This window comes from Halichoeres trimaculatus, unplaced genomic scaffold (genome assembly GCF_033239565.1).
Source record: "Halichoeres trimaculatus isolate MK-OKI-2021-1 unplaced genomic scaffold, fHalTri1.1 fHalTri1_scaffold_16, whole genome shotgun sequence".
NCBI classification, from domain to species: domain Eukaryota; kingdom Metazoa; phylum Chordata; class Actinopteri; order Labriformes; family Labridae; genus Halichoeres; species Halichoeres trimaculatus.
Genome location: NW_027437194.1, coordinates 15,685,441 through 15,707,093, shown reverse-complemented (window position 1 = coordinate 15,707,093; position 21,653 = coordinate 15,685,441). Strand labels below are relative to the sequence as shown.

General features: G+C 40.5%; 1 protein-coding gene across 2 annotated transcripts; it reads right to left on the bottom strand.

The window, feature by feature from the left end:
- Positions 1–632: 632 nt before the first annotated feature.
- dennd1a (DENN/MADD domain containing 1A) lies at positions 633–20,532 on the bottom strand. 2 transcript variants are annotated; one of them, XM_074690225.1, is made up of 23 exons: positions 20,384–20,532; positions 16,665–16,729; positions 14,193–14,236; positions 13,620–13,669; positions 13,032–13,151; positions 12,442–12,511; positions 11,814–11,894; positions 11,275–11,328; positions 10,683–10,793; positions 9,568–9,668; positions 8,909–8,954; positions 8,699–8,800; positions 8,480–8,605; positions 8,015–8,116; positions 7,752–7,839; positions 7,612–7,652; positions 7,441–7,512; positions 7,203–7,259; positions 6,809–6,958; positions 6,495–6,559; positions 6,102–6,239; positions 4,768–5,014; positions 633–4,608 (listed from the first exon to the last, which is right to left on the bottom strand). In XM_074690225.1, exons 1-23 carry the CDS (start codon positions 20,398–20,400, stop codon positions 3,583–3,585), a joined length of 2,973 nt encoding a protein of 990 aa, XP_074546326.1. In that variant the 5' UTR covers positions 20,401–20,532; the 3' UTR covers positions 633–3,582. The 2 variants fall into 2 exon arrangements, with proteins under 2 accessions (XP_074546326.1, XP_074546327.1); XM_074690226.1 differs by lacking the exon at positions 6,102–6,239.
- Between the last annotated feature and the right edge of the window lie 1,121 nt (positions 20,533–21,653).

Sequence of the window (21,653 nt, the reverse complement as noted above, 5' to 3'; positions counted from 1 at the left end):
TGTGAGGAAAAATAACACCGGTGCATCTGATTGACAAACTGTATCTGAGTTTAAAACAACAAAACTACTCAGCTGATAGGCCAAATTAATATCATTCAAGTACTCTGAGCTTGAGCTAGACTACAAAAAAAAAAAAAAAAGAAAGAAATCTTACTGGATGTTTTTGTCTCATTTCAGTGAAAAATGTCTTTTTAGACTTAATATGAGCCACATTCACTTGATCAATCCAGAGATGTGTTTTATTTCAAATTTAAAGACAAAAATGAGGTCTGAATTGCTTGAAACAAGTAAAAAATCTGCCAGTGGGGTAAGGGAAATGTGTTCATCACGATTAGAACAATGTCTTGATAGAAGTACACTTTTCTTTCCTCATTGGCAGATTTCTTTACTCATTACAAGCAATTCAGACCTCATTTTTCGTCTTTAAATAACTGAAAATAAGACACTCCTCTGAACTGGTCAAGTGAATGTGGCTCGTATTAGGCTAAAAATATATTTTTTATTGAAAATAAGACAACAACACTTGATAAGATTTTATTTTCTTTGCAGTGTACCACCTATTAGCTAAGCAGGAACCATATCACAATAGTGACAGAATCACCCCAGAATCAAAGCTTAACTATTTCAGTATATTAACAAATGTATAGAAGTGTTCTTGTGTGTCCTTCAAAATAACAAACCTGGTATTAGACAGAATACACGCTGAGGTCAAAGATCCAGATGTGTGTCATTAAAAGGATAATATCATTATTAATGAGGTTGGTTCAGTGAGTTTATTTGTGTGTTAAAAATACATGAATGACCCTTTCATGTGCAGAAGAAGTCGTCTCACTCTGGATCACCATCATCTATAGAAAAAAACAGCAACAAGCTAATCTGCATGTCCTGCGTAGATAGACACACTGCAGTCATTGGTGAATTTTTAATAAGTGACGTGATGATGAGCACATTATGATACCAGCCGCCACTCTATAATCAGTCTCTGAACAAATATAGTGTCATCTGTACACAAACACACACAACAGTAACTACACCTGTACAGCTTTGAAAGCCTGAGGGACGTTTTGGCAGACACATAAACACCTGAAGAGGCCAGGGACAGGTGCTGCTGTTTGGGAGGAAGCTGGGAGTAGTTAGCAAATCACAGAGAGGTTAGTAAGGCAAAATAAAAATAAAAAAAACAACAAAGGTAATCATAGTGCAGACATAGAAGTAAAATTGGCAAAAAGAGTCTTTAAAACAACTGAATTTACGATAAAGTGCCAGAAAAAAACAATAATAACAACAAAAACACAGAGTCAAATTTATAATTTGAACCATCTTGGGGACGTGACAGGCTGTTTAAAAGTGTCTTTATAAAAAAAAAGAAACAAACAGATACAAAGAGGCAAAACTTTTCAGATCAGAGACAGAGAGCAGGTTTCACCAGAAGGCTGAAAACAAACAAAGCAAACATTAAAAAGTGAATTTACTGCATGACTGAGACGCACCACTCTGTAGCTACTGACAGCATGTTCATCAGCTACAGCTACTGACAGCACAAGCTAATCTCAGAGGTCCACATCATCAAGACCTATCCTAATGTCACTGTCATGTTCTTTAAGAAATACTGCATGATGTTTTCAGAGTCACAGAGCTAAACTGATGCTACGCTAATGTGGTGCATTAAAGACAGAGAGCCTGCTGTGCAATGAACAGTGTTAGCATTTAGTCCCAGAGAACTGTTGGCATCAGATCATTTTAAAACAAGGCTGCAACACAAAAAAAAACAAATTCATGTGACGCTTGGGTTCAGGTGAGTTCAGGAGTCTGTCAGCGGTCAGCAGGAGAGCTGATAGCAGAGGGAAGCAAAAGGTGTGTGTGTGTGAGGGTGTGTGTGTGTGTGTGTGAGGGTGTGAAGGGTTTCAATCTGGACCTTCTGTTGCAGTTATAATGCATCACTACTGATGCGGGTTTCACATCTGGTATTGCACATGAAAATCACACAAGTTATACAAACAATAAAACATGTTTTTTCATACACACAGCTCTTTCACACAAACTCTTCAGTTATAAAAGCTCAAACAAAGATAACCTGTTTTAGTCCCAGTAGTTTTCAAATGTGGTTCACGTGAAGTTATCTTTGATCTGCAGACTTTCTTTAACAGCACTTTAACACTGGGGGCAGCAGATCCACGCTAAGCAGCCACCCTGTCAGGAAAAACTTATTCTGGGATACGGAGGATAATAAATTAACAACATGGCTCATTAAGTGATGCGCATACCTGTGATTCTGATCTATCTTGGATAATAAATGCAAAGATAACTACGAGCTAAATTCTCTCCACAGAGCTGATAATGATATGCAACTTTACCAAAACACCAAAACAGCTCTGGATGTGAACGAAACATCAAAGTATCTCGGCTTATACATAAAAACACTGTTAATAACAAGTGGCAAAACTCTTCCTTCCCCTTCTCACGTGATTCATTTCCTTTATTAACATTTTTCTCATGATTTCATGGTCTCACTTGCTAGTTTGAAGTCTTCTTTAATAAAGCATGATGTTCTGTTGGTAAAATATGAACCACTTAAGAGTCAGTTTGGAGTCAGACATTTGAAAAAGGTCTTGTTTGGTGTTTGGTTGATGCATGGGATCTTATGTATGTTTGTAGTGCTGCATGAATCATCATCAATATCATTAACATTACAGACACTCTTAAGTCGTTAGTTCTGTTGTCCAGTGAGCACATTTTTCTGTTCTGATTTTTTTTAAGCTTTCCACAGTTTATTACTCAAAGAAAAAGTTTCTGTGAGTTATGATAGCATCTGGTGAATCAACCCAGAGTCAGCCGATAGCCGCTCACCTCCCCTTAACTCCATCCTCTTGTCATAGAGTGACTTTTAGCTCCAGAATAACAAAAGTTAAAATATAATACAGATACAACAATCTTATACTGTGTAGTAAAGTTAGCCATTGGCTCATGTTCCCTTGTTATAAATGTTTCAGTTGTCATTATTAAAATGATCAGTGTATTGCTAATTCATCCCCCCTTGGGACTGAAAACAATCTGTTACTGGGAGAGTGTAGAGGGATTTTTTTGTTGGCTGTATCAAAAAGCAATCATGAAATCATTTAAGTCATCTTTTGTCGATCATCTCAGCTTATTTATGTTTTCAGTCTGTGGTTAATGAGACAGAGTCAAGTGGATGGGTAGTTACTGAATCCTGACAGGGTGAGCACATGAACCCTTACTGAGCTGATCTTTGTCTTCGACAGGATTTAAGTCAAAACCCCGAAACACAATCTGAGTTTAGGAACCGTGTCTCAGGATAAAATCTGTGGTTGTTTTGGAGCAGAGTGTTCTGGCACCATTTTGAAAACTGGGACAAACTACAAACACTCCCTCTGCCAGAAACATCAGAAAAACAAACCCTGTCAAATGACTTTGGTCCAAACACACCTGTAAAACCTTCAACCCCTGTAAGCAGGTGTTTTTATTCCAGCTGATGCTGCTGGTCTGCAACAGAAGGTCCTGATCCCGCAGTGAGGGTCAGTGCGTGTCGTGACGGGGCAGGGGGTCAGTTCATATTCACAGCTTTCAGTCAAATGTCTCCCACCTCCTCCTCAGATCCTCCACCTTCTTCTTCTGGGGGGTTGCCGGCTTGGCTAAAGTCAGCAGATCCCCAAATGGATCCTGAGCGGTTTGAGAGTCCCCCTCAGGTTTGGGGGGCTTCGTACAGGAGGAGGAGAAGGGGGAGTCCACTAGGGTGGACAGGGCGTGGTTACTGGAGGAGGAGGAGGGCATGGAGGTGGGGAAGGCTGAGGGGATCAGTCCAAAGGAGGGGGGCAGAGCGGAGCTGCCTGGAGATTGCTGTCTGTAGAGGCCTGGCAGTGTGGAAAAGGACTGTGGGGGGGTCGGAGTGTGTAAATATGAGCCAGGTGGAGGTCCGTAGACTGAACTGAAGGGGTTTCCGCCCACAGTGGGGGCGTAGTGCAGCTGAGGGGAGGGGGTGAAGGGGTTCAGTGATATGTGGGGGTGCACAGGGAATGGGGGCAGACCCTGAGGGTACGGCCGGGGGGGCAGAGGGGGTTTGCAGGATGATGATGATGATGATGATACACTCACACCATCATTTAACAAGGTGGAGCTGGCAGGGGCAGAGTGTTTCAGGGGGTCCAGCAGACTGAGCAGGTCTATGCTGTCCTCTGCAGGCCTTGACGGCTTCAGCAGGTCCTGGTCTGAGCTCAGGGTCAGGGCCTGTCTGAACTCCTGCCTCCCTGATGTCGACCCTCCTTCAGGTTTAGCACGAGGCTGAGCCACAGGAGGAGCCAGGACGCTCCCCAGCTCGGGGGTTTTCCTGCCGTGAGGGCGGGGAATGGTGATGCTTCCCGAGGTGGAGGGGTCCAAAGGGTCAGGGGCTGGGCTGGAGGTGTCCCGGCTTGGGGATGGGGCGTCAGTCCGAACAGGGAGCTGGACAGAGGGAGGTCTGCTGCAGAGAGGAGGAACAGATACTGGCAGGGCGGAGTCCTCCGGTCCGATGCTCCACAGCTTGTTGTAAGACTGGTTGGAAAGTTTGAGGCCTGGAAGAGTCCGGGAGTGTTCACCCGCTGTCAGGTCCATCCGCTGAAAACACACAGAGACACACAGAGACACACACAGAGACACAGGTCAGGTCATTTCCTGAGGTCCAAAACAGCTGTTCTCTCACCCTGACCCTGGACCTGACACTCTTACTTTAGGAACAGCATATCTCAGTCTAAAATGTCTTTCTGCAGCTCTGACCTGGTAGGTGAACTTGGCCTGCAGCTCGTCTGAGTCTTTGGGGGTCCTCAGGTCTTCTAGGCTTTTGGCCAGGCTCATGTGTTGGGTGTCTGGCTCGTCCTGGCAGCCAAAGATGTCTCCCAGCAGGTTGATGTTGGAGAACTTCTCAGTGACTGGGCTTGGAGGAGCTGTGTGGCTTTCTGCACCAAAACCTGGATCATCCCCCTCTATCAACTCCACCTCCTTCAGAGAGCGGTACGGCTGAGGCCTGTGGGGACAGTTTGACACTTTATTTCATTTCTATGAATTTATTTATTCACAGTTCACATTATTTTGAGTTTAACATACTGAGCTCTAAGCTGCCCTCTGTTAGACTCTGATCTTTTCAAAGACAAGGGCGGCAATTTATTGTTTTTCTCATTAGGACTAAAGGATTTTAATAAGAAACACTGCACCAACTGAAATCTGAGCTGATGTTCATGTCTTATTATACTTATATGAGCCCCATTTACATGACAAGTCCAGAAAATTGACCTATTTTGAGGTATTAAAGGACATAATGCTGCCTAAATTGCTTGTAAAGAGTCAAAAATCAACCAATGGGGTAGCAAAAATGTACTTGTCAAGTTTTAAGTTGAGAGCATTATTGGTGCACGTGAAACTGTTTTTTTTTTTTTGTAACATCTTTCAAAGTTTTTCATTGTGTAGTTTGTGCAGAAATTAACAAAATAGTTCCTTACCCAATGGAGGGTTAATAGAAAAAACGTAACAATTAAATTTATTATCATAATAATAATTAGTATTATTATTATTTGTAGTAGTGGTATTAATTTTATTACTATTTTTGTGTTGGTAGTTTTTTAGGTTCACAAGCAGTTCAGGTGTCATTTTTGTCTAAAATATGTTGAAATCATTTTTTTTCTTGGCATGTCAGGTAAATGAGGCTCATACTAAGTCTAATGAGATTTTTTTTAACCAAAGTAAGAAATTAACACTTTTACACTTTTTAACAGTTTTATGAAGTGTTACTTGGCAAAATCACGTAACAGTTTTGAGAGATTCCCCTGGTCGGTTAATGAAAATCTCATTCACAAGTGCACAGACTGTAGGCTAACCAGTTTAAACAGAGTGGAGCTTCACTGTGATTCAGCCTGCTGCAGGCTTTTAAAATGATAAACACCAAGGAGATGACCTCACTGGTACAGACTGAAGCAGCATCATTTCATTCGTTTTTCAAAACTGTAACAAGCGTATTAGTTTCTCTAACAACATGCAGACACACAAACAACATCAGAAAGAGAAGAGGAGATTATATAATGTGTGAACAGTGCAGAAAGAAAGAAAGTGCTGCATACAGAGGAGACCACTCGAAAGGGACGGAGAAGAGAAAGCTGTCAGGAAAGGCAGAGATGGATTCATCGTCGTACTGAAGCTCGTCTCCGGATGAATCCTCAGAGAGAAAGACGGTGTAGTGACGAGTAGGACGTATAGAGCTACAGCCAAGACAGAAGGACAAGGAGCGGGACAGATTCACCGGTGGGTTAATAAAGAGTGTTTAAAAAGAGGAAGAAAAAAAAGAGTTCAGGATTAGTCATCTCAAGAGAGTCACCTCTGGTTTAATTCACAGCCAGTGTGCAAAGTTCATTATGCTACTTGTTTATGATCAATTATTGTTTATGTGTTCATTCCAACCAATGTGAGTTCATTATAAAGAAAATCATCATTCTGGTAATGAGACAGAGGCTTACTGGTCCAGGCTGCTCTCCAGACTCACGTTACTGCTCGGTCTCTTCAGCAGCATAGGAGGTCGAGCCTGGGTCAGGGTCAAAATCATAATCACAAAGGAGAACCAGCTTAGTTAGAGGCTTTAACTAAATAACTGACTGGATCAAAATTAGAAATAGATCAATGAAATAATATGAAAAATGTGTCAACAATAAGAGACGCTTCAAGGGAAAGATCAGAATATACTGGAAATCATACCGTTGATACTCCAGTAAATAACTGCAAAATTTCTTATGAACTCTTCCTCTCATCCCTGCATCCTCTCCTTCCTCCCTACCTGTCCAAAGTGCACAGTGATTGGCCGGTGGTCCTCTAGTGTTCTCAGTGCCCCCTCCCTCCTTACTGCACCCGTGGAGGTGAACCCTGCTGTGCTGTCATCATCGATGACGGCTGATCCCGTGGTGGAGAAGCCGTTCTCTGCCTGCTCCTGCAGAGGGGAGACACAGGGTGGAGGAGGTTGACACAGGCGAGAGGAGAGATGGAACTGAAGGGGCAGGGGGAGAGGGAGGGGAAGAGAGGCTGCACGCCGTGGCTACGGAGGTGTTTGGGGTGAGTCAGGTAAGTCAGAGGAGAAACCGAGAAGTTTAACCAGCTCTGCTGCTGAAGCTGCAAATAAAAACTGATTTTAATCAACAAGTGGAGAAGTCATTCCTCAGCACAGAGCTTCATACCTTCTGCTTTAGCCGACTCTTCACTTCCTTGATGCGCATCTTTGCATGGTCCTTAGCCTGAAAGCAAACACAAAGATAGATCACTTTCATTTCTTACAGACACAATGAGCACTTTCTGTTCACAGCCTGGTTGAAACCATTCAGAGAGCAAAAAGCTCAGGGAGGATTTAAAAATGTTCAGAGGTTAAACTCAGCTTCTTTGATCTCCACTTTGACTGCTGACACAAGCTGTACTTACAAACTTGTAAGCGTTCTTCATGGCTGGGTTCGCCTTGGTCTTCACTGTGTTGAAGATGGCCCCGCCCCCTTTCTGTCAAACACATGTGCCACATTTAGTTATTGAAAAAATTAAGGTTTAAGACACAGACCTACTCTGACACTCTGCAGAGTAATATTAACTCTATCTCACCTTTACAGTGAACAGCCACTGGTGGTAGGTCTTATCACTGCCTGTAGGGGGAGACACAACAGTTTTTAAATTACCAGAAACAAAAAATGCTCCCTGTGCCTCAGTGATGATAGAATCCAACAACCTGAGCGCCATCTCACCTGCATATTCTCCCATGTTGATCTCATCCTCAAAGACGTCACTGAAACCCTCTCCTGAATTCAACAGGTCCAAACGGCCATCGATAAACTGTGGAAAGAATGAAAGGTGAACAGCCGTGCCTGAGGTAGAGGGATCCATTGGTGTGTGTGTGTGTGTGTGTGTGTGTGTGTGTGTGTGTGTGTGTGTGTGTGTGTTTGTGTGTGTGTGTGTTTGTGTGTGTGTGTGTTTGTGTGTGTGTGTGTTTGTGTGTGTGTGTGTGTACCTGTTTAAAGAGCTGCAGCTGGATTGCGTTCAGCAGAAACTGTCTCATGGCACTGGAACGATGGTTAACAAACGCATCTTCATTGAACGTGATTGGCTCTCCCTGAGAACACACAAAGACTGTCAGAAATCTCCATGACAGGAAGTGAGACAGGAGTCTCATGATTTGTGAGCAATAATTACTATATATATAATAATAAAAAAAACTTTATTTATATAGCACCTTTCAAAATAGGCTTACATAGTGCCTTACAAAAAAAAAAAGAACAGTAGAAGAGAAATTAAAGGGAAATGTGAGGAGAACAAGAATAAAAAACATAAAAATAAGAATAAGAATAAAAATATATATTAAAGGTTAAAAAAACGTAAAAATAAGACCATTTTTTGCACTGACATCCTGTATTTTTCATAAATATTTGTTTGTAAAATCTGATGCCTGAGTCTCCTGTCCAAAGTTTATACTGACTGGTTCAATCTGCAGAGCGTTCCTGTAGCTGCCGAACAAAGAGGCCTGACTCTTCAGGAACGCTCGAGCTACCCCGTCCCCTGTGGTTGTAGAAACCTTCTTCAGACGGCTTTTTAAAGATGAAACCTGAATGAGACGGAGTCAGACTTATGTGAATACTTCTTTAAGATTATGTTTACATCTTAAAAAAATGTAGTTAAATGTGCTGCAGTTCCTCACCACGTCATTGGGCAGACTCTGTAGGTCATCATACGGGGTTTCCAGGGTGTTTGTGTCAACGTTTAGCACCACCACATCATCCAGAGCCATCCCCCGAATTTTCTACAAGGAGTAGGAAATAAAACATGAGTGAAAGAAGGTTTAAAGTTCACTGAAATCATTCATTTAACATCTTCATAGTAACTCCATGTGCCAGTCACAGACACCTACCTCCATCAGGCTGGAATGTACTCCGATGAGGTAGGGCATGGGGGCACTGAGACAGGAGACAGTTTGACGGTTACAACAAATTATGCCAAAGGAATAAGCTGTTTATCAAAATTAAACACAGTAGTGATAAACTTTTGCATTTTTTTTTCAAAATATGCTCAAGGAAGATATTCAAAATATAAACATAAACATAAGCTGCAAATCACTGACTTTTATCAGACCAAACAACAAGGTGGATGTTAAACAGCTTGTTCTACGGTTGACTCTTGTTTCCTGTTGTTTTCAAATATTGTTACAAAAGAAAAAATAATCGAACAAACACAAATTTCTTTACTTTTCATGTAATGTTTACAAATTATGTAAAAAAAAGCACAAACACACATTACTGTATTTACCATGCTAACTGTTATGTCCAGCTAGAATGTGGTGAGGTGTGAGCAGTAGTGTTGTCTGCAGGTCTGATGGTGCAACAAATATGACTGAATTATTTTGGCATTGCACATTGCAATGCCAAAAATAAACCATCTTTCTGGGTAGGATGCTTCTTGAACTGAGCTTCCACAGTGTAAGCTGGCAACCGAAAATTTTACAACCATGTAAAGTATGTTTTGAACTTCCTCAGACTTTCAGGGGCTCTGTATGAACATCCTGGTACTCACCAGCAGTAGTCCAAGAGATGTTGAGGCAAGACAGGAATGTAAACGTGCTGCCAGTACATCGGGTACATCATGGCTGCAGAGCCATGGATACACGCCGTTAACTGTGAACAGATACAACATTTATGACAGCTGATGTCACACAATTACTCAACTTTGCTCTAATTTTACACTTGTTACAAAGAAATTTGAGTCTAGAATCCTTTAAAAAACACATATTTTCTGATTTTCACTTTCACATAATACTAAACCAGGCTGAATGAAACTGTGGATGAAAATGACTACATAAATTATTCTTGTATAGCTTTCCTTAAAGTCCCTTTCCACAGTTTAAATAGGTACTGCTGTTATTCTAACCTCGAACCTCTAACCTGTTACTTCTAGCCTCTTAATTTAAAGTGATACTCCGGGATGGAACAAGTTGGGTCCTATCACAAGGTTTGGGGCAGAAATTACCCCTACAGCAGTGTTTTTGTGCAGCAGAAGCCCAGGGCGCACGCACCAAACACCCCCTCCCTGCTCGTCTGCTGGTTTCCTCTGCATTCAGACGAGGCAAATTTTTACTTGACCAAAATCACAAATAAACGGACTCCCACTGAAAAAATCTGATATCGGTCTGCATTCATGCTTTACTCAGCAAATTTTCAGCTTGTTACTTTCACAAAAAAACACCGCTAAATAAGGCTCTAGTTCTCATCGTGTTGTAAAACGTGCTACCTCCGCAAACAAACGCAGGTAGTCTGCCAGGACGAAGAGACACGATAAGAACTAGAGCCGTATTTAGCGGTGTTTTGTGTGAAAGTAACGCGCTGAAAATTCTCTAAATAAAGCGTGAATGCAGACCGATATCAGATTTTTTCGGTGGGAGTCCGTTTATTTGTGTTTTTGGTCAAGTAAAAATTGGCCCCGTCTGAGTGCAGAGGAAACTGTCTGACGAGCAGGGAGGGGGTCTTTGGTGCGAGCGCCCTGGGCTTCTGCTGCACAAAAACACTGCTGTAGGGGTAATTTCTGCCCTAAACCTTGTGATAGGACCCAACTTGTTCCATCCCGGAGTATCACTTTAAGACAGATCTGCAGAAGTTGACATGACAGGGGAAACAGGAGGTGGATGTACTCACAGTGCTTAGTTTGCTACAGCAGATGAGGATTCGACGTTCATAAAGCATACTGGCATACAGGTGAAGCATGTTATTGACATCTACTGCTACAAAATACTCTGTTAGGTTTCTCTGTGAGACAAGAAGGACAAGAGAAGAGATAAGAGAAAAACAGAGTCAGAGTTGGGATGAAGATCAGTTGTTCAGTATCAATCACATAAACTGTTATTAAAGCTGAAAATCCAAATGTTGAACAGAGAGTACCCTGCAGATACAAAGAAAATACATCGACATTTTGATCGCAATAACATCTCATATTAGCTTCTAGACAACAAAAAAAAGAAAATTGAAAAAGATGATGAAGTAAGTAATGAGTAAGAGTAAATAATGACTTAGGATTTCTACAATCTATATTTATCTTATGTTTAAATGGGTGTATTAATTTCAATTAATGTCATTAATTAACTCATCCATCACTCTTATTTCTTTGACCCATGACTTTTCCAAAATAATTCGTCAGCAGTATCCAAAGTGTTTTTCAGCTCAGCTAAATGTCATGGATTTTGTGGTTTGTTTGGGATGTCACTGTGCATCAGTGAATGACAGCACTCACATTCTCAGGTATGCTGGGGAGTTCCCCTGTGTCAGGCACAGTGAAGAAGGAATGCTGCAGAGACACAAAACAACAGGATCAGTGTGTTTATGTGCTGAATAAGACAAAAAAAACAACCAGGGAGGACATTTTATTCCTTCACAAGCATTATGATGCCTATCTGCAGATCAGACTGGATTTAACTAATAACAGGTGTTAGTGTTTGTCCTGCAGATGTGCATCTATAATCTGTTTGAGAATATACAAGGATCTCAGTTAAAGGTTGAAAGGCTTAAGATACAATATGCCTCCATGTACATGTCTGTCAGTCTGTTCCTATCCTGTAGACATGACTGCAGGCTGTGTTTGTTCAGGGATTAAAACTAAGAAGAGTCTAAGACACAGTTAATTTTTCTGATAACATTTCCCTGAATGTACTCCCTAAATTTTTGACAGCATATTTAAAAAAAAAAAAAAACTAAAGAGACTGTGAACCAAACAGTTTTTTTCTGGATGAGCAGATGTGGATTTGCAAAGCTGTGGTTTAAATTTGGACTCACAACACCAAGATGAACGGGGACTCCAGGCTCAGGGATGGGAAGAGTGTGCAGAGACACCAGCAGCTCGTGCCAGTTACTCTCCTGAAAAATTAACATGATTTGACATCAGTGCAACCGGCTATTTTCTTTGAATTTGTTGTTTTGTTTGTTTTGTGTTGCTTTTTCTTCAACAGCTGAAAGAGCAGGGAAATTTTAGGAGCAACATGCAGAAAAGGATTTAGACTGGGGGTTGAACTAGTGACCACTGGGATGAGGCCTTCAGCCTCTACATATGGGTATGTGTGATGAAAACACACCTTACTTCTGTTGAAACCTTCTTGTTTTTGTTAGACAACAGTTTGACTAATATTACTGCCATCTTTAGTACTCTCAGTCTTGATGTCAAAACATCCTAGTTACTGTCCACTACAGAGGAAGAGACAGAAGTCTGTTTTAACAGAAACAGTCACCATGTTTAGCTTGCTGTTTTCAAGTTCTCCTATATATAAAAGCCAGCTCAACGAATCTAGAAAAAACAGGAACTTTGAAGAGGGAAGTTTCAGATTTATAGCTGACACACGGCCACGTGTTACCGGGAAGAAACTGACCAACAGATTTATGAATGAAACGTGTCTACTACATGACTCACCTGTCCTTTGATGGTGTAATCTGCCAGGATATTTAGCAGCTTGTAGAAGACCTCAAACCAGGGCAGGTAGCTAATGGCACAGAGAGTAGTTCTTTGAAATTATTTGACATTCAGATGATTTATAAGAAGTGGGCATAGGCTCTGGAGCTGAAAAGTAAAACAAACGCTGTGCATTCTTTCTCCATCAGGGGGCGACTCTACTGGCCAAGAGGTAGAAGTCTCTGACAAAATGATTCTCCTTTTTAGCCAATTTATTTCCTCACCAAACACTTAAAAAGTTTGCTCTCAATCTCCTCTTCTAAGTATTTTTCAATGAAGCATAATGCCTCTTAGAAAACTGTGGTGAGTTTCCCTGTGAGCAGACAAAGAAACAAGGGAGGATGTCCACTCTGTTGCATCAAGACTTTTTTTTCGGTGACTTGTGAAACCTATGCTGCAAAAAAGTTCAACCACATCATTCACAGCATTAAAGTGGTCGCTGTTGCTTTTAATTTGTACTTTTAATTAATCAGTACTTGAAGACTGATATCTTAACTCCCTGAAACTTGAAACAGCACTTAATGTAAAGACACAAAGAGAGAGAGACTGACCTGAGGATGCAGTAGCAAGTGTGAGCCCCTGAGGACAGACGACAGAAACCAAATCTCTGTTTGCTCTCAATGTCAGTCAGCACAAACGTGAAGTTCTGTCCCACCTGGTTCACTGTCAGACTGCAGGGTGGAAGAGAGGAAGAGGGGGGCAGACAGACAGACAGAGATAAGGAGAAAGAGGGATGGATGACTGAAGCAGAGATAGATCATTCTTAGGCCTCTACCACCTCTGGACCATGTTCTGAGGACAGCTTTGAGCTCTTGAAGGACATTGGGTCATCACTGCTGGCTGTAATTAATTCACTACTGATGAGTTCAGTCTGTGCAGAGACACTGAAGCAAAAGAAGTCAAATAAATGATGATCTGAACACCACCTGCTCGTCTGCTTTAAGCCTTCTCAAACATGCAGCACTGCTGTTCTCCTTTGCTTTAAGTAGATCCACATACTCAGACAACTTTGGAAACATGTCCCAAAGTGTGTGTGTGTGTGTGTGTGTGTGTGTGTGTGTGTGTGTGTGTGTGTGTGTGTGTGTGTGTGTGTGTGTGTGTGTGTGTGTGTGTGTGTGTGTGTGTGTGTGTGTGTATACCTGTCCATGCTGAAGGGGAAGCAGAACTTGGGCACTGTGTTGAGAGTTTCCTGTCAGACACAGATAAAGGGTTAGAGAACAGTAGCTCACAGGAATTACATTGGGCTTAATACAAAGTTTAACACTGTTTAACAAATGTTTGCTGACAGTGAGAAACTGCTCATCACATTTCCCTTGCAGATACATCGCTGAGTTGTTTTAAAAGTCCAACTGAGCAGCAAAATGTAAAATTATCATCAAAAGGAGTAAGCAAATATTCAACAACTTTGTAAATGACCCAAAAACATTGAATAATTTAATTAATTAATTAAAATAGTTTAGCTTTGTATTTTAGTGAAACATGATTGTCAGTTTAATGGAAAGGACAAACAAAATTAAGTGAGATGTATTTCAGGGGTTGTTTTCTGTCTCTGACATTAAAAAGTGACTCAGCATGTTGGAGTTAACAGGAATAAGTAACAGTCAATGTGTTATGAGAAGGAGAAACAGAGTAAAGAAAGCTAATGAACAGTAAGGACAGAGAATTAGACCAACAAAAGAATAATAAAGCTCAGTAAATCCAGTTTTTCACACCTGGTCTGTGTAATCTGTAGGATACTGTCTCCTCACTTCCGGCCCTGCAGAAGATGGATAAAAACACACACACACACACACACACACACACACACACACACACACACACACACACACACACACACACACACACACACACACACACACACACACACACACACACACACAAAAGTGAAAAAGTGAAGGGGGGTTCACACCAAGCAGAGCTTCATCTTTGAATGTAGAAAACAAGACGGGATGCCAGCTCTCCAAAAGTGAAGCCAAAACAATAAAAGCTCCCCCTGTTGACTGGCTGCAGTACAGTTCAAACAGGGGAACAAGATGGGACGTGGCTCAGACTCTAAAATCCAAATTCAGGTAAAATAAATGGTTCTGAAACACGGTTTTCTGTTTATAGTTAGGTCTAATCATGATAATTTATTATACAGGGTTTACTTTTCTGACAATAAATTTTTGAATGAATTATTTGAATACTATAGAAAAACTATAACACTATGATTGACAGCTTTGTTGACTAATGAGGCTTCTGCTCAGTGCACTGATATATCAGAGCAGAGGAACATGAGAAACATGCATTTTGGATTCGCTTTTGTTCATGAGGAGATGGTATGGATAGATGTGTCAGCTATGTATGCCATTGTTCTGATATGCTGTGTGTTTTATTACTGACAGGGAGTATCTGATGGAATTAATCTGCAATCCTCGTCTTGCGTAAACAAAACATTTGTCTCAAATAATCAGCCAAGAATTTTCAATCAGGCTTTAAACTTCTCTGAGAGGAGAAGGCTGAATCAGAAGCCACATCGAACTCTGTGACAGTGTAAAGCATGTGCAGCACCTTTCTTCTACCATGAGTGTGTCATGTGTTCACCTTTGACCCCTGTGTTTAGAAAGGGTTTTATTACACATGGTTATGTATGTGCAGCATTCTATTTTCTCAGTCTCACACTGAGTTGCTGTTTTTCCTTCTACTGAAACAGAACTGATCACCCCCTGGGGACAAATAAAAGTCTGCACTCAAACTAAATAGTGGTTTTATTACCATGTAATAAAGTGGCACATATGTTTGACCTTGGAAGTTATTGGTAATACAGAATTTTATCTTCAGTGTGTGTAAGTATACGCTGCTTTTTTAAAGGTGGATGCACAAGTTTTAGCTGCTCTTGTGATCCATAAAAAATGCAGATCACCCCTGTACTGTTAAACAAAAAAACTTGTATTCATTATCCACAGATGGTGTTTGAAAAAGGGGTTTATTAAGGGGGGTTCTGATGAAATGATGCCAGGAAAAATAGAAATAAAGCACTTTTTTAGAGCTGCCAGAGTGCAGACCTCCTTTCTTTGGAGTTTAGTGTTTTGGTCTGGATGTGCTCCAAAACTTTATTTTCACCAGTGGAGTTTATCCTTTAAAACAAACACAAAAACCTCTTTCTGGTTTTGATTGCATGTTTTCTCCAGTGAGTGGATTTTCTATGTGTGCAAACCCTTCTTTCAGTTAGAAGAAGTGTCTGAACATGAGAAAGGTTTGCAGATTGTTTTTCACCCATGCAAACTGAGTGAGGTGCAAATAGATGAAATCCTGCAAACTTATGAAGCTAATAAGAATTTTTCCTCTGCAGATTAATCTCTAGTGCATGACTCTCATTATCTAGTTCATATACATGCACTGCAGTAATGACATGATAATGGTAATGGAGCTTTTCTGTGACGTTCGGTTTGTATCATGTTGGTGATACAGCATCTTTAAACTGAACAGGATATGATGCTAGGAAGAAGACTCCAACAGAAACAAATTCTTAGAAACAGCCCGACACATGTGTACCCAGGAAGTCTGATTAATCACTAACTGCAGTTTTAAAAAAAGAAACCACAGAGACACCGGACACATCAGCTTTCTGTCACTGAGCCATAAACCAAACTTGCAATATCTGTTTCAATCAGGACTTTTTGAGACGTTCATTTGTTGTCAGAGCAAGTCTATCAGAAGTGACCTGAATGATGTGCTCAGTGTCTGTGTGTAATGTTTTTCATATTCAATATATCTTTAAACATATCAGTGTTTTCCATAGGTCTATCGCCTAGGGGGGGCGACAGTGCGGACGACAGCTCTCTTTCCGCTACACGGAGTGTGCTTGTTTCTGTGCACGTGTTTGTGTGTCTGTGAACACTTTGAGGCATAACTTCACCATGCGTGGGAGAGCACGAGGACAAATGTGAATGCAATGATGTCCCATCATGTAAATTAGAGAAAAAACAAAAGGCTACTTCATCTGTTATGTTAAAAAAAACAAGGCATAGACCTGCTTTATGAAAGAGGTGGCTCTAAGTTACTTTTGCTGTCATTTGGACATGGCTATGGAAAATAAAATAAGCTTGACTTCCAAAGAGGGGAAACACAGCATATTCATTATGGCTATACAAAGTATAAAAACATAAAAAATGGCTTTAATCCAGGACAACCCAGAGACTCACCTGAGGTGTGCACTCCAGGCTGTGAAACCTCCAGATAGACCTCAAACGTGGACTCAGGGCTCTCCCTGCAACACAGGAGGACAACTTCTTATTTTCTGTGTCAGGTTTTAGATAAAAATCAGGTGAGCATGTTTACAAAAGCAGAGGAGCAGTGTACTTTTCTCAAACATAGCTTGAAGTCAGAGCTCTGTGATTCTTTTCAAATATTGACTCTGAGTGTTTTACTTCTCTTTGCTTCAGTTAAACTGGTTAAACCAAACCTTATTTATTGCTGTACATTAGATCGAATAATTAATCAAGGTCACAAAGTATCAAGGGTAATATCAATATCACAGAGGCTGTCATTTTTGGGATAAAAGGATAAGTTTGGTTTATACAGCTTTTACATTGTTTATAGAATGAAGTAGAACAAAATACTCACCCAGAAGGCTTTCCTGATCCAAGCAGTGCTTCAGGAGATATTTAGATCTAAAATGTACAATGGGATCCATCGGGGCATAGACAGCGCCGCTCCTAAAACTGCATTAATCGTCCAAAAACTCTTGTTTTTCAGCCAATATTCCATCATGGTCCGCTCCAGGTTAGTCCTCTGCTGCAGTCTGTGTCACTCCAGACAGCGCTGTGTGGCTGTAATGACCTCTGAACTGACAAAGACTTTGTTTACGTTTACCCCTCCGCGCATGCGCAGTACTCTCTGGAGAGCTGACTGCTGACTTCCTCCTTTCTTTGAGGGGCAAACGTAAACAAAGTCTTCGTCAGTTCAGAGGTCATAACAGCCACACAGCGCTGTCTGGAGTGACACAGACTGCAGCAGAGGACTAACCCGGAGCGAACCATGATGGAATATTGGTGAAAAACATGAGTTTTAGGAAGATTAATGCAGTTTTAGGAGCGGCGCTGTCTATGCCCCGATGGATCCCATTATACGGACATCCGCTGCACGATTTTGGATCTAAATATCTGCCGAAGCACTGCTTGGATCAGGAAAAGCTGTATAAACCGAAATCATCCTTTGAAGTTTTGTAATAATTAAATTACGTTGGAGAAATCCAGATATGCAACTTCTGGACAACAACACAGCCCACATGTTGAAAAAAAATGTTGTTTACTAGATTTTATATCAGCTCATTTTTTGGGGTTATCCGCTGTATGAATTATTTCTTACTTATATTGTCAAGCCTTGTAACAGTTCCTGTACAGTAGTTGTTTCCTAAATCCCAGCATCATTTTACCAACAAAACAACATCTGAGCCCTCCGTGGCTCTGTGCAGGCCAACACCAGACTTAAGAAAATGTGAGCTGCTCACTGTATTAAAGATGACATCTTTTATGAGGACAGCTCAGATTAATTCACAAATTGCATGGGTTTCACAAATAAGACATTTACTTGTTTGACCAACAACAAGACCGCCTGATTTCCTGAATAGTGTTCTCATCATCTGTTGGCAAAATAACCAGAGGCTACTTAGCCATAAGCCATCTTTAGTGCGATGAAAACAGCAGAAATCTGAGTTTACATGGGCACAACGGGTAAACACCAATCAGCTGAGAGAAAACCTAATATCATGATCCATCTGTGAGTGTACCACCAAGACACAGCCGTCTTAAATCAACAATGCAGTGAGTCACAATATGAGTTTATAAAATACTGAGCCCCTGTGGCCTGGAATATACAGCCAGACACTGTGGACACGGAGTCTGTCTAGGATGCTGAGACGCTGCATGCAATGAGTGATAAATGCACAGCTACAGATGAAAATAAAAGGAAATTGCATTGCTGTAAAACCAAACTTTTTTACTCAAACCTGTACATTAATTGCCTTGTGTATAATTAAATGACAGTATAGTGATCTGTAACCTCTGTTTCATTAAACCTGTTTTTTCACCAGATTTCAGCTAATAAAGAGCTCCATATCACAATGAAGTCTCAGATAACTTATTCAAACCTAAATCTTTGGGTTTTGAGAAAGAATTAATCCTTGAATGTGTGAAAATCTCAAGTGGCATGCACACATGCTTCCCTATCTATTAATCTGTAGTAGTGCACACTGGGATATGTAGTCCCTTTGGACTGTTAATCCAAAGTGGATAATCTTGAATGTCTGTATCTGGATCAGACTGATCCAATCAAATGTAGCTTTGGGAGAAAAGGGGACATACAAAAAGAGTGTTCACAGATCCTGAAGCAAAAACATGCACTTCTTTGAAATCTGGATCATTCTGACCTGAGTCAGAACTGATTCTGAACTGGTCCAAAAAAATGCTGGGACCCTGTTTATGATCAACATGCTAACAAATGGGTAGTAGAAATGCAGAAAAACTCCCAAACTGAGAAAGGGAACCATGGGCAGCTCAGAATACAATACCTGGTACACTGCACATAACCATATTAAAATCAGAATACAGAGATTCTATGATGATTGAGACATCAATACAAAATCATCTGAGGGTACATCACGAGATCTGAGGAACACAACAACACCGAGGCAGGCTTAATCTCATAAGTGCCACCATAAGTCATGATGTAGTGATATGATGAAATATGTTACATCAGGAGGGGAATATGTCTTAGGCAGACTATTGCTTAATTCACAATGCATCCAACGACTGAGCTACCTTCAAGAGCCACCAATATGACGAGATACACAACCTGAGTTAAGACCAGACAGCTAAACTAGAAGAGGGTGTTGCAACAGACACACAGATACTGTGTAGTGTTCTCTGCACTGTATTAGTCTTTGTTTTGGATTGTTGCCATTATAATCAATGTATATTTGCAGTGCTCACTCCTAAGTTGATAAAAAATACTACCAAGCTTGAAAAATATCCTTTTATGACACTTTGTAAAAGTAAAAATAAATGTGATTAATTTGCAAACTATGAACAATCTTATGATTATTTGGGATTTAAATGTGTTTGTGGACTGAAACTTCTACATTGCATGCAGCTTATTGTAATAAAACTTCCGGCTCTAAAAAGGCAAACAGCCAATCATGTTTTCTGGTTTTGGAGTGACAGCAGGGGTGGGACACCTAATTTTAAGGTGGGCCCATGCCACCCCTGGCTACACTTGTGCACATGCCCCTGTTATTACTGTCTTTCTGCAGCTGAACGGTGGACCTTGACAAAACTACAAAACTACTAAAGTGTTTTCATATGAAGAAAGAGGTCTGTCAACAACTTTCTTGATTTTTCCAACAAATACAGTAGCTGAGAGCCCAGAAGTGCACCATAAAACATGGGACAAGCATGACTTACTGTGCCAAACCCTGTTGACAGATGAGTCATATCCTTAATACAATATTTACATTATGCCAGAGGAGAGTCATCAGGCTGGAGGAAAACAAACCCAGCTTTTTGTTCTGCCCCTCTGGCCTCAAAACTGACATCCTGTTTGATGTAATATTGCACAGTTACCATGTTTACATTAGCTGTTTAAACACAAAGATGCCCCTGACTGTGTGTTCATCACTACCTGTGTCTTGTTAGCTTCGTGCTAATATGTTTAATCAGCCTGTGAATGACGGGCAGAGACAATTAAACGTTTTTGTTTTTCCGCTATTCGAAGTTCCAACAGCAGCAGTGTGTTTTTAGCCTGTCTGTCGCAACAAGTCAGGGCCTCGCTGGTCTCTGTCTTCCTCAATGACTCACAATAACACAGCTAGCTTAGCAGTAAGAGGCTAAAAGGCTCAGTGAAAGCAGCGGGTCGTGGTACTTACTTGATTCGGGACCCCATCCTTGTGTGTCACCCCGCCGTGGCTGTCTGCGGAGGATGTCAGTGCGCAGACGCGTCGGTCTGGAGGTGTTGTACAGATGCTAACCTGTCACACTGAGCTACACAGCGCCATGGTCCGTCTACACGAGTAGATCACGTTCCTTCTCGCAGTTACACATGGGATTTGTAGTTCATTTCCAACAGCCGTTGGAAACTGCGATAACGCGCGAGCTGGTGTAGAAACTACAGCCCCCATAATTCACATCAGGGTCAACGATTGAGTCTCGTGATACGAGCGAGACAAAGTTACCGTTATTTACCTTACATGTGTCAATTATTTACTGAGGGGCATATCATGTCATTTTTCATAAATATATAAATCAAATATAAATATATAAATCAAAATTCCGAAATATTTACAAAATTAATTTTTCTTCCGGCATTGGTGGATATTAAACCATTTGACTGTTTATGCATTTTTTCCAGCATACTTTGAGACGTTTATTACTAAAACGTTAAGATGTGTGTTTGGAATTAAAGACACTTATTTAGCTTAAAACTGTTAATCAAGGATTCTTTTTTACAAATTTATTTGAACAGGTAATCTCAGACACATTTTTCAAACAGTTAAAGTTAACCTGGCAAAAGGTGAAGCATAAAAACAAGAAGTAAATTAATGTTTTAAAATTTTTAAATTTTTAACAAAACAACTCCTAAAAGTGTAACGTTATATCTATTTGGAGATATCAATTTTGGTTTTGTAAGGGTAATGAGATAGCTAATTTCAGATGCAGTCTTGAGATAAAAATCTTTTATTGTCTTGATATAGCAAACCCGGTTTCTCATTTCAACAGATCGATTAATCTATTTTGAGATTACAAAGCTCTTTTTTTGATTAAGTTATTATTTTCTAGTTATGTTCATTGTACATCATCTTAGTGCAGGTGAATAAAAGGTTCAGGGACTATTTCCTGTAACAGTATTTGTTTTTTTGTTTGTTTATTTTAATGGTCCAACAGCACCCACAACCTCACTAAGAGCCCTTTTCATGGGAGTTAAAAGTTGTTACCTGACAAAAGTTGTCTCATGGTACCTCTGCTTCTATAGCCTTTAAACCTGTTTTAAAGCTTGAGTAAGGAACTTTTTAAGTGTGTAACAAGGTGATATGCCTCCTTTTTTTGCTGAAATTGTTCTGTAGGCCTACAGCTAAGGTACAAATACTCATTATTTTTCTTTAAATTAACAAGAATATGGTTAAAATATAAATATATAAA